Source organism: Nansenia antarctica (genome assembly GCF_963989245.1).
Source record: "Nansenia antarctica genome assembly, chromosome: 1".
NCBI classification, from domain to species: domain Eukaryota; kingdom Metazoa; phylum Chordata; class Actinopteri; order Argentiniformes; family Microstomatidae; genus Nansenia; species Nansenia antarctica.
This window is the reverse complement of record NC_137674.1, coordinates 8,005,246-8,023,263: the sequence shown is the minus strand read 5'-3', so window position 1 is coordinate 8,023,263 and position 18,018 is coordinate 8,005,246. Positions and strand designations below refer to the sequence as shown.

Here is an 18,018-nt window from a genome sequence, read left to right as displayed (position 1 = left end):
AGGATCAAGAGGAGGGGGCCTAGTATTGAACCCTGGGGGGACACTGTGGGTGACTGGAGCGGTGGAGGATTTGCAGTCAATTTATTGAGATGTATTGATGTCTGTCTGAGAGATAGGAGTTGAACCAGGGGAGGGCGGTGCTGGTTATGCCAATGGAGTATTGAAGACGGGTGAGGAGGATGGAATGGTTGATGGTGTCAAAGGCAGCGCTGAGGTCGAGGAGGATGAGGATGGTGAGGTGGCCAGAGTCAGCAGAGAGGAGTATGTCATTGGAGATTTTTAGTAATGCTGTTTCAGTGCTGTGTTTGGAACGGAAGCCAGATTGGAATGGTTCATACAGGTTATTGGAGTCAAGGTGGGATTTCGAGTTGGGCAGCGACAACTGGAGGATTTGTGCAGTACTTGTGCAGTAAGCCACTGTTCAACACTTTACGTTTGTTCCTTTCTATAAACGTGTGAACGACTGTTTCAACATATATTTCCATGCTGTAGTTCATGTTCACCAGGCTGTGTCCTGAAAGCCGACCTTCTCCCATTCTATTGCACATGTAGGTTTTGACTCGTGGTAGGCAAGAAAATGAGCGTTCTCCCTCACAGCGTCCGACAGGAAGAGAACAGCCAATTCTCTGATGTAATGCTCCTCTCCAATGTCCATTAGAAGAGGAGTAACCGACTTACAACTTGTATGGAAGGTTACTGGCAGGGACATTATCCAGGGTTCCCACGGGTCCTTGAAATCCTTGAAAGTTTGTGAATTTGAGAAAAAGAAATCAAGGTCTTAAAAGTTTTGATCATTGAAACTGCTTGAATCCCCCTCTCTCTCTCTCTCTCTCTCTCTCTCTCTCTCTCTCTCTCTCTCTCAAAAAAAATAATATATATATTCAAAAATGTTTTACTTGGCTCGTCAACTAAATTTGACGGAATGGAGTCTTGAACGTCCTTGAAAGGTGCTTGAAGGGTGCTTGAAAGTCCTTGAAAAGGTGCTTGAATTTGATGTTTCAGAAGGTGTGGGAATCCTGATTATCGACCAGATAGCCTAGTTGGGTGCGCTGCTCCTGGCTGGTTACAATGTGTAGATCCCGTCCCAGCATTCTGGCCATTCCATGCACGGCAACCACATCAGCCCAAGTGCCCCACTAACTCAGTGATGCCAGTTATTCTGGTGCGGCAAACTCAGAGAGAGGGTTCAAAGTTCGTCCTGGCTGCGTGGACGCAACCCTAAATGGCCCAGTTTGTATGACACACAGTGGAAAAATCAGTGGCAGTTGGCATCTTTGCGAATATCCATCTGATGTACTCTGATGTTCCATTCTAAACGGTCGAAAAAACGACTGTTCGGTAATCTCTGGAGAAAGAATACATGAGGTGATTGGAAGAGTGGTTCAATCATATTTTGTAGCCACTAAGTGGGGTTTCATTTGATAATGTTGAGGATATAATAAGACATGTATGAAAGGCTAGCTTAGGTTAAGTGCAACAACTGACGTAGTTTCCGAGATATGAGTGCAGTTCCATATGTTGTTATCACATGCTCGTTGCTTAGAACTGTTGCGCAGAATTTTTCACTGGGTGAAATTCCTTTTCTGTGGGGATTTGCCGTCATTGCCGTCATGCGGTCAGTATAGATTAATATTAATTTGGGGCGTTTCACTGACCATTTATAGGCAACCATGGGCGTTAAAAGGGTGGGACGAGACGCTCGTTCACGTGCGCAAAATTCTGAGTTGATTGTGATTTATAAAGGCGTGGGACCCACTTGCATGTGCACCGTTTTATAAATGCGAATGTTGGTGTGCGTAAACGTTCTTGCTTGTCTACGTATGCAAGCTTTTTTCCGCCAGTTCTACGCAAAGTTGTTTAAGCTGCCTAAGGAAATGGAGACGTTGTTGAGCTTTTGCAATGATGTGTTCTGTGTTGATTTTCCATTTCAGATTATTGCTGATGTACGTTCCAAGGAATTTGAAAGAGTCAGTGGTGGTGATGGGGTCGCCGTTTATTTGTATGGGAAGTTTGGGATTTGGCCTGCGTCAGAAGTCAATGGGTTTTGGCTGAATTAAGTATGAGGTTGTTACTTGTGCACCAAGTGATGGCTTGGGTCACCTCTAGGGCTGCCACAAACGATTATTTTCATAGTCGACTAGTCACCGATTATTTTAACGATTAGTCGACTAATTGGATCATAAATTACAGCTTATCGCACAATTACTCAATCGCTCTTATTTAGCTATCATCTTCTAAATCAGCTTCTAAATTTAGCTTGAAGTTGTTAGTTGTTGTTGTAGGCATGTGCTAACTAAAAATAAAGACAATTAAAATGATTGTTCACTCAAAAATAGATATTTTAATGAACTTTGCAGATTTATTTCTGGCATCACTTGTATGTAATGTAATGTAAAGAGTAGTAGAGAGTGCAAACTGCTGAGTAAAATGAGGTAGGCTAGGCACTAGGCAACCAAAAGAATACAAAAACAAAAATAAATACTTGTACAGAGTACAAAAGTTTTGCTTTGCTTCACTCATCTCTGGCATCAAACATACATTTTAAATGTATTGAATAGTGCTGCAAAATAAAATGAGGTAGGCACTAAGGCAACTAAAAAAGAGCAATTATCCACAAAAAGAAATGTTTGTAGAGAAAAGGTTCGTCAGCAACCATGGACAAGGGTCTCATATCCTTAACCATCATGTTCAGGATTGATCCAGTCAGGACGGTGGCTTGCTGGGGTGTGCACGTTGGCATCTTGATCTTGACAAGATAACTATCCATAGTAGAACGCGCCTTCTTAGCACTGTAACGTCAAGACAACATTTTTTGCTATTTGATAAGTATCGCTTTGATGACAACGTTACAGCACATAACGTAAAATAATGTAAGAAGGCTTTTAACGTAACGATATCGTTAGCCAATAACAAGCTAACTAGCTTACCGAGACGAGCCATCGTCTTCCTCGTCATCTGCCACAACGTGCTTCCTTTTTAGATGCTCGCGCATCATAGACGTGCTGCCATGATAAGCGAGTTCAGCTTTGCAAATTTTACATTTCACATTCTTTTTTTCAACGTTGTGGTTGAAATGCCCCCACACTTTAGAGGTACGAGGACGGGAAGACATTTCTCTGTTTGTTTTTCCGGGGACGTCACGTGTGCCCCGGATGACCGACACTGCGCATGTACATCAAAGACACTGGGAGACGCTAGCCAGTGGCAGCTTCAGGGAAGAAAAACGAATGCTTATCGCTTATTTCAGCTCCAAAAAAACATGCGACGACGTCGATTACCAAATATGTCGGCGACGATTTTGGTAATCGACGTCGTCGCGACTAGTCGACTAATCGTGGCAGCCCTAGTCACCTCAGGGCGGTACTGGGTTTCGGCATTATTGGAAATGAGGCCTAGGATGGTTGATTCGTCCGCCTACTTTATTGTTTTAACAGAACTGTCTGTGAATGTGAAGTGGGTTGTGTATAGTGAGAAGAGCCAGGTGGAGAGATGAGATGATGCTTTCATGGCCTCACAAAGTGGAAAGAAGACAGTATTTTCATTCAGACCTTCATTATGTGTTGTTTTATTTGACAACATTATTTGAAAGCATATTTAAGGGCTAGTTTGGGATTAATGGGACAGTGAGAATGGGCCAATCATGCTACTGTGTCCATGAGTACTGCGCCACTTACCCACAACGGTCAAACATCATTGAATCTGATTCCATTGACTCAGGCTAATGCTATGACATTGTCATGTTTATTCGATTCATTAGCAGCCCAAGGGCAGTATTATTTTACATGTGCAGATGGCGCTTGAGTTGGGCTTGCCTTGAGGCTCACTTTCAGACTTGTTGAAGAGACATTTTAGCCACGCTCTTTTGGATATGACCAGCATTTTCATTTATTTGGCTAATTTAGTTTAATTCATTCCATCATTCGTTGGGGGAAATGCCTATCAAGATTGGCCTATTCAATGGATTAAATAAAATAAAAAATTATCCTGTCCCCTCCTATTCAGTGATGTGTAGGCATCCAACATTAATAATGCTTATTTTATTATAATATAGGCCTAATTGTATTATAGTAGTGCCTATTATTTAAAAGCAGCCTAAAGACAGTAGTGTATGAAAGCAGACTTCATTTTTTCTGTTACATCATCAATAAACACAGGTGACCCAGTGGCATTGGAAGCCATGCATGCCCATACCATCACCCTGCCTCCACCGTGTTTTACAGATGATGTAGTATGCTTCGGATCATGAGCCGTTCCAAGCCTTCTCCCTATTTTTTTCTCCTCCCATTGTTCTGGTACAGGTTGATCTTAGTTTAATCTGTCGAAAGAATGCTGTTCCAGAACTGGGCAGTCTAATCTGGTGTTTCTATTCTTGAAACTTGTGAATGGTTTGCACCTTGTGGTGAACCCTCTGTATTTGCTCTTGTGAAGTCTTCTCTTTATGGTAGACTTTGATAATGATATGCCTACCTCCTGGAGACTGTTCTTCATTTGGTTGGATGTTGTGAAGGGGTTTTTCCAACACCCTTGAGAAACATACATGTACTGTAAATGTGTGGCAGTCCAGGGAGCATATTGACACATTCAACCATTTAGATCACATTTCTCCAAACCTGTTTTAATATTAGTCTGTCTGTTCCCTGGAGATCCTTCGTCAAATCCTTATATTAACCAAACACAACAAGATCCATCTCTACAATTGCCTTGTATGGCAAAATCTGAAATGTGTTCCTTTCCATTAAATAATTTAAAAGCTTTTCTACTACTTTGATCAGATGAAAAGATTACAGGATCCCCCCCAACCCCCACACATACAAAACACAAATCTCTTTGTTTGCTCGAAACAATCATTTAAATGCACTGGTCTGTGCCCGATAAGTTCTCTGAATTTAGCCTCTCATTACTCATTAGATAAATAACATGGATGCACTACACAACTCCATATTCTATCCTAATGAAATGGAATTATGAATCTCATCATACATTTATTAAACATTAAATCACTTAGGTAAAAGTAGGACAGCAAAGCTCTAACAGCATCCCACTGAATCCCATTTGTTTGCAACATTACAAGCTTTGCATGAGAAAAATATGTGTGTCTAGTAATGTGATTCATATGAAGCAATGTACATTATGTAAGGATTTGCAATATCCATAATGCATCTCCTACATAACAGCTACTGCTTGCTTAGCTGTAACCTGTGTTGGAATGGATAATGAAGTAATGGAGTGATTCTTTTTTTGTAAATTGCCGTAGATTATTCTACATATAGGCCTACATTTCATCTAATCAAACTTTTGTTTTTTCAAGACTAAATATATCCCTAATACGGGCTAAAGTATAATTTGTGTCACGGCTTGGGTGAAAAGGTCCACATGTTGGGAATTGTGAAACCTTGCAATCGAGCCAAATGGGCTTGAATTATTATGATGATTATTATTATTTAGCAGTTTAAACATGTCAGCCCTGCAAGTTTGTTTCCTGAGGGTTAACTGACAACCCCACTGACAGATGACAGGTAGATAATGGCAGGCAGCGTAATGGGGGAGTGGTTGTCCTGGGGGAGTGGTTGGGGGTGGAGTTAACCAGCTAATGCTCCCACCCATTACCTGCCTGTGAAAAGTGTCTGAAAACATTGAGGCTGAACTTCTCTGTTTGTTGATTTGGGGGGTATCAACATTCAAATATGCATATCTTCTTCAACTTTTTTCAGATAACACATCATTTGAAAGCTTTCAATTTGCACTTTCATAATCTGGAGAAAAAAAAAAGACCTTGCCCTACTCGTGGACTAAAACACCAGACCCTATTGTCTCAAGTACTGAGAGTGCTTTGCCAAGCTGTATTTGCATCATTTTGGAGTGACCAAGCATGCTTAACACTAGTACAGCCGTGCCTTTTTCACCTAGTAAAAGAGCCACCTCGGGGGTCATATGACCTCTTTGTCAAGCTGCTATTTACACACAACGACCACTAGTTGGCTGCTTGTAAATTAACCTGCTTCTTACACAGAAAAACGGCAAAATAGCTTTATATTAGCTTAACCTGTTATGATGCAAAGATATCAAATGTTTCTTTACTCACAGGGGCTGTTCTCTCATGACTGTTCTAGTGTTAAGAAGCAATTGTACATTTTATGTGTGTAATAATAACCATTAAATCATCACATTTGGTATGGTAAGGAGTAAGATTGTATCAAACTCAATAAAGATGTATGACTCAGTTTAGAGACAGATTACAATTGGCTTTGACCCTGATGATTGCATCTTCACTATTTATATTTACCACATCACTATTTCCCAATGAGTTTGGAGCAACTAGGGTATGTTGAAAAGACGGTATTGAATATGCCAATCAATCGTACACTTTGAATGTACTGTACCATCAGAGACTAGCCAATAGCCATTATTTAAGCATGTATTCCGTTGTAAGAGCAGATAGTATGTCTGGGGCCCCTGTGGATCTGTGGAAGTGTCTTTCTGACTTGAAGCCTCCTGCTGCGTCGCTCAAACAGAGGCAGATTACCAGTTACTGCCTTCCCTCTGAGCTAGACAGATATTGGATTCAAAAGATTAGAGGGATTCTCTCTGAGGGTTTGTGCCTTGTTTTAAATACAACTGCACTTGACTGTCAAAAGGTGTGAGGAGTGACACAAGTAGATTAAAGGCTCCCTTGTAGAAATAGACTAGTACAAGCATAATGTGGTACCATTGTGCTACCACACATCAATAATTGATCAATTATATTTTAGAGCTTATTTTCAACAAATATGACACAAGTTAGCGATAACAACTACTAGTCATTGGACAAAATACTGAAATTTAGTATTTTGTTAAATTAAAAACTGATAATAATGTTATGCTTGTAGCTCCGTAATGAATTGCAGACTTGCAGACAACCACATAAAGAACAGTTACAAAGTTTGCTAAAAAGTGAATGTAAACAGGCTAGCGCCTGTAAATTATTTGCAAAGTAACATGCTGATTAAATAAGTGCTGATTGCTACTTTCAATAAACATTATTGTAGACAGACAGTAGCAGGTTGTATTGCACATTTAAAGAGCTCTTATACTCGTTAGCTTAGCACTAAGCTACAAGGAGCTTCACAACTGGTTAGTAACACCGGACCTTGTCACTGGCAGACCTCTTCTGGACGTAACCACCGTAGCGGGTAGGACAGCTGGCTGTGTCTCAGAACACTGTCTGTCTTTTGACCCTAGCTCAGGGCTGGCTAGCTAGCTAGCTATCTACTCATTCATCAATTATTCACCAACTTCTACCGTTAGCTCGGTGCTTCCGTTGTTATTGAAGCTAGTGTCATTGTCCCAGTCTAAAATATAGGATATTCCTGGTCCAAATGAACATATGAACCATACCATCAACCATACAATAAGGAAGAAAGGAGTGTTGATTTGATCGCAGACAGGATGTCTGCTAAGTGTGGTCAATCATCTGGGAAAGGACCTAGAAGAGAGAGTTATTAGTGTCTATACATTATGTAAACATGATAAGTGGTCATGAATGTAACCAACCACTGTCATCACAACCCAGTGTACAAATCAGTCTGTCTTGAAACCCCTCATATGCATTTGCAATGCATGTCAGTAGAACTTGGTATTATATGATGTTATAAATAATATGATTCATTACCGTAGAATATGACATACAGTATAAAGTCTAAAATGGATACACCTCTCTTGCAAAATTGTCTAATTATTACTGCCCTTATAATTATTACAATTATTGCCCTCTGATTGATATTTCAAAAACGCATTACCAAGCTTCATTCATTTAGATTCATTTAGCTCTATACTAGCCTGGCCTATTTGTATTTCATGCAACACACAGCTTCACATAGCTTCTTAAGAACATATCATTTGGTTGTATGTGGGACGTTTGCCTTGAAATCTGATTGATTTGATCTCAGTTAACGAGACACTGAGCAAAGATGTTTACATAGAGGTAAAGGAATGACTCATCAGATCCCAGGCTGTAGAATCTCAGTTTCTTTCAGAACAATATTTTGTCTTTGATGCTGTTGGTCGGGATCCACTCTTCATGGATAGCTTTGTGCCAACACTTTCAGTACAGTAGAACGAGTTAAAACAGCATATTATAGGACACAGCAGGACCACTGCCATTATTAGAACACTAGCATACTTGTAATGATAGAGGGAGGATGGAAATGAAACACGGGCTGTGATTTTCATCACATGCTGATTGATTCTTTAAGGAGCACTTGGCTTTGAGGAAATTCCTTTTTGTACATTGTGTTGTACTATTTTCAAAAGTGCAGCAGTGTGTTGTAATTGCTCTATCACACTGAAGCACAAGGACCGTTTTACTCTGCCTGTGTCTCCAGTGGTATTGCAAGGCTATTAGAAGAACAATAACTAAAATAGGTGTATTTTTATAAAACAATATATGGTGAAGTATAGTGAGGAGAACCTAGTTTTGTATGGCTTTGCTGCCAATTATTTATTGCTTGTAGTGCTTTTGAAATGTGCTGAAGCAGCCTAACCTATCAGCTTACTTTTTGCATTGTTTCCATTGCAAGGCACATAATTCGTGTTTATCAGCTATTGCATGCCAAAAAGAAGATTTAACTCCACATCTGTAATACTATCCCAGATATTGTCAATCCTGGGATTAAGGTTATTAGAACTATAAACTACTCTGTGATAATCCTCTTGGATCAGTCCGACCCACAAGATGCGAAAGAATGGAGAGGTCTCTGGTACATCTGCTCCAACAATCCCCTCTGTCTGGCCAAACACAGATAAAGGATGTCTTCGTGGAAAGAGCTGGGCACATTGTCCACACATCATTGCTACTAAAGTAGTGCTGTGTATCGCGCCTTAAGAGGCTACTAGTGTACCAGTACATTATGCTCTTTCAAGCATGTTTAGCCTACATATACTGTAACATTCACACTAGGCAGTATTCCATGGGAGTCTCTTATTGTATGTTCTTTAGATGAAGAGGCCAAGCCACAACATCATGTAGGCCTAGTGGTACCTAATTATAGCACAACTCAATGTTGATGTTCACAGTTTTGTTGTTGTTGCATTGCTACAAGTACATCTGAAGCTCTGCTGTCCTTCAACCCCGCTAGAGGCAGGCAATCATCACATCAGTATTTTGCAGTGTAAAATTTGCAACAGAATACTTGATCGTACGGAGCTCACTAGATCACTATTTAGCCATGTTATCTGAGATCAATAAAGGGATGACACAAGGCCTGATGAAAGGCTACATAAAGCCAGGGTTGTTCTCGAGGCATAAAGGTGCCAGCAGAGTCAGCTGGTGAGAGTAGAAGTCCTGTCCCGTCCTCGAGCTGCAGCTGCGAGTGTTATCGATTTCCATCAGAGTGGCTGGTCACTTGGCCCCTTCCATCTCTCTCCACACTTACTGTGGTTTGAGGAGGATAATGAGGGAGATGGTGAGCTGTAAGATGCCACTAACACTCCTCTGGTGGAAACCGCAGAGCTGAGGGACGAACCCTAGCTCCCACTCATTACTCTTGATTTGGGCTAAATTGTAATTTAACAACAAATTGATCCGTTCTCTGAATGATCGCATTGACCTTCGTGCTGCTTCGTCTTCTCTATTTTTCTCTATTTAGTTTTCTTTTGTTGAGGGGGTGTCTTACTGCTTTGCTTAGTTTGCAGATAAACTAGTGAGTAAACAAAGGAGGGGAGTACTTCTATGTACGTTGCCCTGTGTAAGTAATGTGACAGTGAAGCGTGTTTTCTTCTTTTTGCTCTGGATTTGAAAATCAAACAATTACCATAAAGTAGAGATTCTCAGCTTTTATTTGATGGTATTTGTGTATGGTACTTGGTTTCACCATTCAGAAATTGCAACACTTTTTAATGCGTTGTTGCGCTGTTTCAGGGTACCAAACGTGATGGGACAAATTGATCGAATGTCCAAATTAAGCATTCATGTTTAGTGTTTGGTTAACTTGACAATCTTTTGTATGCAATCATTTCCTGAAGTCTGCAAGCCCTTGACCCTACCAGATGCTGGGTTTCTTCTTTTCATAGACTTGGCCAGTCAATAATGTTACACTTTTTGAACACAGCAAATTTTTGGCCCTGGACAGTCTGGACGGATTGATGGCAGCTGCTGGACTGAAAAAATCAGGTGTAGTGCTGAGGCACAAATATGTACATTTCAAGCCTGCAAACTGTGACACTTTAAATGAATGTGCAATTACACTATGTGCAATATGACAACCCTAGTCGTCTATCTGTACAGTACAGTATAGTGGATAGTGTACACAGCCTTTATTTATGTAAACCAGCTCCTTCCCTTCTTGTGTTTTTTTTTCTTTTTTTTTCTTTCCTAGCACCAGGGGAGCCACCCCTCCTAAATTTCGTTGTTTGGTACCTGTACTATAGCAATGACAATAATGACCATTCATTCATTCACTTTTTGGCCCTGAAAAACTGCTGCTTTGGCAGTATGTTTTGGGTCACAGTCTTACTGTATGATGAAGCACCATCCAATGAATTTGGAGGCATTTGCTTCTCCTTGAGCAGACAAGATGTTTCTGTACACCTCAGAAAACATTCTGCTGCTGCTGCCAGTAACCTCATCAATTAAGACAAGTTAGTCAGTCCTAGTGGAAGGTATACATGTCCTAACGTTAACACCCCCTCCACCTTGCACAGATGAGCTGGTATGCTGACATCTTATCAGCAGATCCTTTTTTCTCCAAAACTCCCCATTTGCAATCACTTGATAATATTCATCGTATATGTCCATATTACCTTTTACTAGAGTTCTGCAGGCTATTTTTAGGTAATCTAACTGTAAGTGAGCATTCTTCGATCATCCACTGTAGAAGTCTGTCATACCAGCACGTTTGCGATTGCTGAGGTCACCAGTGTTTTTCTTTTCTTTTTAATGATGTTCCAAACTGTTGATGTTGGGAAGCCTACGGTTTTGGTTGCCATAATTGACCCCTGACATAAAAAGACCCCTAGCATACATTTTGAAATGGTGACTGCAGCCTGCATGTTACTACATACAAGTCTGAAAAGGAAGCTATACAAATCAACCTAGATGCAACTTTTGGTTAAGAATAAATAATATTATATGTGGACTAATTAGCTATGTGTACTTTGAATTTGTATTATTTCAATATATCAATATATAGCCTAACATGTATTTTCTGAAGTGAAGAGCATGCAATTTATGACTCAATAGCAATAACTGGCCAGACAAAAATATGATTTAATTTAACAGTTTATTCAATCTGTAAGACATTAATAGATTTAGTTTGATCAAGCAATAACTTAAAGATTAATATGCACAGTTAAATGGAAAATAAAGTTTGATTTTTCAGAGTGCTCTAGGAGAAAGTGGGGCAATCAATTTCTTAATCATTGTGACTGTTGCATTACACACCCAATTAAACTTCCTTCATTTTCAACATGCTGCAGAAATGATTCTGAAATGATACCATTTCTTTGTCATTATGATAGGTGGCACTGAATTTTAAACATTGTTATTTTACATTCTGAACTATGGTCTCTTATTAGCAATATGCAAATATGCATCTGGCAGAGAAAACCTTTTATCCACAATTGAAATCAATGGTTATGCGTTCAGAAACACCATGTTTAAAATGTGAAAGTGTTATCCTTGTGTCAAATGACAGTTTAATAGTGATGTGTTCAATTAGTACGTTGTGTTCAATTAGCTAGATGTTGCCAGATATACTTATAAGTCCTCTACACAGAAATTTAGAGGGCCAATTTACAAAGATGATATTTTAATGATAGTAACTCAGATAGTAGCCTAACTCAGATTGACAGAACTTTCTTCAGTTGGTGAATGACCTATCAGAGCCATCCATAGCTGCATCTGCTGTAGAGTGACTGTGATGCATGTTTGAAATTGTGACAGTCATCCTCCCCTGTTACATGTCCTGCTGCTCACGGACACAGACATGGTTTAGGACAGACAATCGTGTGTCAAAATGAAAAAGGTTTTGCTCAAACTGATTGTACAGTACGGTGCATCAGCCTCTGATGGTAAAATGAGGGCTTCTACTAGCTTGGCAACTTTTTTCCACTGGCACATTGCTACTAATCAAACCTCACTGTTTAGGTCCACAGTGAGAGGCAATGCAAGGGTCACTGTTCAATGTTGAATCTGTACAGTATGTATGGGACTCAGTTGATGATTTGATATCTATATTGTCACTGATTGAATATGTGGTGTGCAGAGGAATTGGCCACTTAATTTGGGCAGTAATGCCAGTAATGTAATGCAAAAATCTTCCTAGGTTGTGTGTGTGTGTGTGTGCATGCATGTGTGCGTGCATGTGTAGTATATTATTACTTGAACACACACACATACATGGATTGTATATGGTATGGGCCTGTATGTATGCTATGAAGGAATGTGACTGTTATAAAATGGCTCTTGTGATCTGTGACCTGCCCCCTGACTTAAGGCCAGGTGACATCATATTGGGGTCTCCTGCTTTTCACACCTCAGGCATCTATGTAGTGACTGTGATAGGATCACTGTGGTAGATATTTGCATACGAAAGGACATAAAGGTGGGAGCACAGGGGCAGATCTTCCTCTTATTCACCCCAGCCCAGCTTGACCAGACCAGACCAGAATCCAGCTGTGGTATCTGTATACCTTAAATAAATCGTCTTAAACTCAGAATTGATTCTTTGATTCATAACCAACAAAATTAACCTCACATGTTGTTTGACTGCAATCATAGCACTGTCATCTACCACATGTAGATTGTGTCTGCTGGCAAATTGAGTGCATTGTTGTCTGGTATTACTGCTACAATGGCACTGGGATCGCTTCGTCAAGGGGATTAGATGGATTTATTTCTCTGGATTAGGATGTAACCAGCTGGGTATATTTGGGAAGGTTAGTGTGTGTGTGTGTGTGTGTGTGTGTGTGTGTGTGTGTGTGTGTGTTGTCATGTTGATGTAGTATTGTATTGTAGCACTACATAGGCTAATGGTGATTTAAGTTACTACTGTGTGATGGCAATTAAATGCAACAATATGTTCAATAGTAAGTAACACCATCTCAACTCATGTCAATTGACAATCAAGCATTACCTATGGTATTTCATGAAAGTGTATGGAATTAAATTTCAGTGCAAGCCATTATATGTGCATTTGGTGCATTTGGAAAGTATTCAGACCCTTTCGATTAAATAAAAATCAATCCACACAATATTCCAGAATGAAATGAAAATGAATGTTTAAATTCAGTACATTTATTAACATTGAAATACAGAAATAGCCTACCTCATGTACAAGTGAGTAGTGTCATGAGTAAGTATTCAGACCCTTTGCAATGGCACTCTTAAAATTAGCTAAAATGCAACAATGCCATCAACAAATCACTCAATAAGTTGAATTGAGTCCATCTTAATGCAAGGATAATAGTTCATGTAATTTTGGAATCAATATCTTTGTTTTTTTATAAGGTCTCTGATTTGCATAGGAATCAATTACACACTGTGGATCAGGTTGTCATTCTAAATTGAGCAAATGGAGAGGAACAAAACTGCTCAGCGATGTGACCCTGAGGCCTGGGGAGACTTACACAAATCTAAGTTGAATGGTGGAGAGGAGAAAGCACAGTCGATGGGACAACATCATCTCAGTCACTCTACACAATTGGTCTATAACCAAGTGGCCTAAAATAATCCCTTAATGGAAATATAATCTATCTCATATCCATAATTGTGTTTGCAACAATTCAAGTGATACAGCAAAGAAACTGGCTGGAAATGTGTTTATTTGGTTGTACTACATAGCATTACGTTTAGTGCAAATCTCACATGCACCATCTCTGGTATGAAGAATAGTGGTAGTTGCATCAAGTTATGGGTATATTTGTCACTGGCAGGGACTGAGGAGTTAAGATAAAATTATAAAATGTGCTGAGTTAGTAGTGACATCCTAATCTACACAGTGTGTAATTGATTCCTATGCTAATCAGAGACCCTATAAAAACAAAGATATTCATTCCAAAATGACATGAACTATGGTTCTTGCATTAAGATGGACTCAATTCAACTTATTAAGTCATTTGTTGATGACATTTTAGATTCGCATCAACATTATTTGACAGATTTGATAAATTGTGAGGCTGTATATATAAATATATCATTCTAAAACCCTTTTTGTAAAAGAAAAACCCTCTAATAATAGGAGGAAGGGAAAAAAACTGAATGAAAATGATAAACAGTGATTGATTAAAAAAAACTTAAAATAAAAAAGAATTGGTATATTGTGCACTTAATAGTAGCTTCTCCAACAAACCTTTTCCGACATATTTAAACTCATTTTCTTATGAGGACCCATACATCGAGATAAACATGTTAAAATACCAGTCACGATCCTGAGTACACTCACACCTCAGTGAATTGTTTTAAATGCTTTCTGCTCCTGTGGCATGATGTCTGAGACAAAGCTGTTCTTTGAGGTATAGATGTCCGCAAACTGCCAGCTTCTTTACTTTTCTCCTCTCATTGCTGCTGTTGTCACATCACCATTGCCAGCTGAATGCTTGCCACCCCAGAATGCTTTTTAGGCAGTGTGCTTCTCATCATCAAGCTATCCTTTTGTGAACAAAGTGCCTAATTGTTTCTTATTATGCCTACGCCAACATAGACAGTACTGTACAGACACTTAGGAAAGACAGTATTGTACAAACATTGGGAAAACTTGGGAAATACAAGATTAAAGAAAGTACAGATAGTTTCCTACTTGGCTTTTATTATCATAATCAATCACATAACTTAATAGTGCCTTTTTTATGCATCATATTTTGTTCACAAAATGCTGCTCTCACAGTTTGGTTGTGGTGCATGGTGTCTCATTTGGAAAGGGGAGCTGATGGTGCTGGTAAGTTCTTGGGTCAATAAATCGCTTGAATCGGGGCCAGAAACCATTCAAAAGAGGTAGGATCTTGTTTTTCTGATTGGAGCGAGGCAGTGTGGCCCACTGTCAGGACCACGTGGTACTTTCAGGGGAATGTCTCTTAAAACTATAGATATCACTTTTTAATAGTTGACATCGTTAATCAGAATGCATGCCAATATCATTTCAATAGTTCTCATTCTCATGACTGATTTTATTAATCAAATTGATTATTCATGTTAAACGCATACCAACTGTCATGTAAATGCGACTCAATTAAAACATACACATTATCTTAACCATTCTAAACGGAATAGTGTAATTACTCTTGGAAAGATTTTGATCAATGTATTTGTATTTCTACTAAATCACCTATATGAGTTGAATAAGCTTATAATTACTGGTAACACACAGTGTAAAGGCATAGCTGAATACTTATTTAAATGTAATGTTGATGAGAAATGTTGACTGACTCATGTGTTGTTCTTTTTTAGGAGGCTCATGTGCTTTTACATCCCCTCCTTCCAATGTGTATGCATGCGTTATGACACATATTTCCTCCAGTTGTAATGTTGTCCCACTGTGGCATGTCATTTACTGCACCTAGTTTGCCATCATTTGGCAAAAGAGATGACTTTATATCCTTGGTAGCATTTGATAGACTTCACAATTGTCCATAATCCCTCTCACCATCACAAACCTCACTTTGACTGGTCAGGTGACTCCTCAGGCAAGCCTAAGGAAGCTAGAGTCTCATTGTATTCCCAATGTCTGCACACCTACTTATTGTATATTAATGAAACAAGTATGGGTCACTTACATGAAGTCTAAGTGTCTAGACCTACTGCCCCATAATGGAAGTCCAGATGCATGATCCATTCCATTCAGTTTACTCTCTCTTTCAGCAGCTCAGATCTTTTACATTACAACAGCTTCCATGTGCTAAATATGTATTGTATCTGCTCACTTCCCATTCATGCATTTAGATTGGATTGATTACAAGAAGTGATAACATAACAAAATAGTTACTAGTCGATATTCCCAATGCAACCTTTTTTTTGCTGTTAACAACATTGATCAAGACTTGTTAAGGCTGGCCGTCTCTGCTGACCGAGTTACACTACAGAACTTCCCCCTCACAGACACACTGTCACCAAAACATAACCAAACTCACTTGTCCTTAGTTTGGTTCTGGCCTGTGCAATCATGTTAGGCTTGTAAATAGGAGTAAAACAAGGCAGACAAGATAACAACAATCAGGCAAGCAATCTAACAACAAAGTAACATAATAGTATCCTGGGGGGCCATGTTAATCCACTCTGGATCTAAATGGGCTTACTGTATATTTTACAAGTACAGCCATGTACTGAATCCCAGGCCAGAAATGGAGAGGCCTGTTCTAGTCATTTAAACACATTAGTAGTAATTGAATTAAGACAATAAGAACAAGGCCCTTGCTATATTGAAGCGTTTACTCTGCGGGGGTTGCAATGGGGCACTTGCATGTGATGTTTAATGCCTTGCATGGTGACGACATGCAACGGCCAGTACCAGTCTGCATGCTGCTTAATGAATGTCTTCCTCTCTCTCTCCTTGCTCGTCCGTGCTTACAGAAGACAACTATGTTGAAGGTGGGTATTTTCTTTTTCGCATTGTTTTTCATCATTGCTTTGGATTTACCTTGCTGTGTTCATGGTTTAGATTACTCTGCACATGAAAGTGTGCCAATCTTGTTGTTTATTATGTTGCTATTGATCCATGGTACTCTGGAAACGGTAAGTTGGATTAACATGTTTTTAACATTGGCTGTTTCGTGAGCAGTCTTTGGTTTAGGGCGAGACTAACAACAACACAAAAAAGGTAAAGGATGGCATTTGTCTACTGTTAAAATCAGATTTCAATATTACCGGTATATAAATACATTCTCAAAATTCTTGAATTGTGCAGGATTTGCAATTTTGGGGAGTGGGCTATTTAATTGTTTCCTTTGCACTGGACACGCTAAATCAAGCACATGTCATGTATTTAAAAAGAAAATATATATATTTTAATGATGGTCTGGTTATAATATTCCTCTCCAAATCTAGGATCTGATCCAAAAACACAGTGTTGTATTGTTAACATAGTTATTTCGAGAGTTGCTGAATGATTTTAGTATTGTTAAATAGTGCAAGGAGGCTGGCTCCAATCCCATATGTTTGTATGTTTGCTGTGTTAGACATGCAAACAGGCAGCTAACATTAGTGTTGGTAATTTGGAGCCATTGCCTTGCCTGTCAATGGTATGTCAATAACAATGTCCCCTGTAACTGAGTATTCACCAATATACTGATTCTGCATTTGAAAATAGTTGATTTGCTGTAATTGATTCTGGCATAACTAAGCATGCATACATGGCACATGTATGTCTTACAACAAAACTGCCAAATAGTTCCCAATGACAAAAATGTATACATCTGCGTATATCTGTATCTGTATAACAGCGGGTTGGCCACTTTGTTGTTTGAATCCCAGATCCCTACTCTACAGCCTCCTATGCGCTTATTGCCAGCTCTCAATTATAAAGCAATACAGATATAGCTGTGAGCCATATGTTTTGGAAAATGCAGTAACATGTTCCTGCCACACACAATTATCACATTGCTGTAGTGCAATATGTCATAATGTATGTTGTGTCGTACTCAATGCATACTGTAATTAAGAGTTGTTAGTTTCTTGAACACTCTCATACTGTAAATGAGTGAACGCTTAATCTAAATTAGAGCCGTTTCAAAGTAGGTTGTCAAGTAAGTGCTACTGTCAAACTTGGTTTAGCTTCCCCACTGGTTTAAGATCATTTTATGCCGCAGGTCATGCTGATATCCATAGTATACATCATAAACTATTTGTGTGGTATCTGTGCATTAGGGAGGGTATGAGAGAGTAAATTAATGTAATGCTTTTGCAAATGTAGTGGATTTAGGGAAGTTCTATGGCTCCACTTTTACCACATTTTGATACTACAATTTATTCACAAAATACATTCTGTATTTACCATATTTACATTTCTGACATTGACCAGATCCTGTCCAATCGTTTTTAATGTATTGTTTATG

General features: G+C 39.2%; 1 protein-coding gene across 29 annotated transcripts in view; it reads left to right on the top strand.

Annotated features, from left to right (window-relative positions):
- Positions 1 to 18,018, top strand: part of LOC308160526 (neurexin-1a) — a gene marked incomplete at its 5' end in the record, with an annotated part of 306,372 nt that overhangs the window by 6,938 nt on the left and 281,416 nt on the right. For 15 of the 29 annotated variants that reach the window (XM_080534446.1, XM_080534443.1, XM_080534448.1 and 12 more), the window contains one exon: positions 16,538 to 16,555. The exons of the other annotated variants lie outside the window; for them this stretch is intronic. In XM_080534446.1, coding sequence (XP_080390572.1) covers positions 16,538 to 16,555 — 18 coding nt within the window. The remainder of the gene's footprint in view (positions 1 to 16,537; positions 16,556 to 18,018) is intronic. 29 annotated transcript variants of the gene reach the window in all.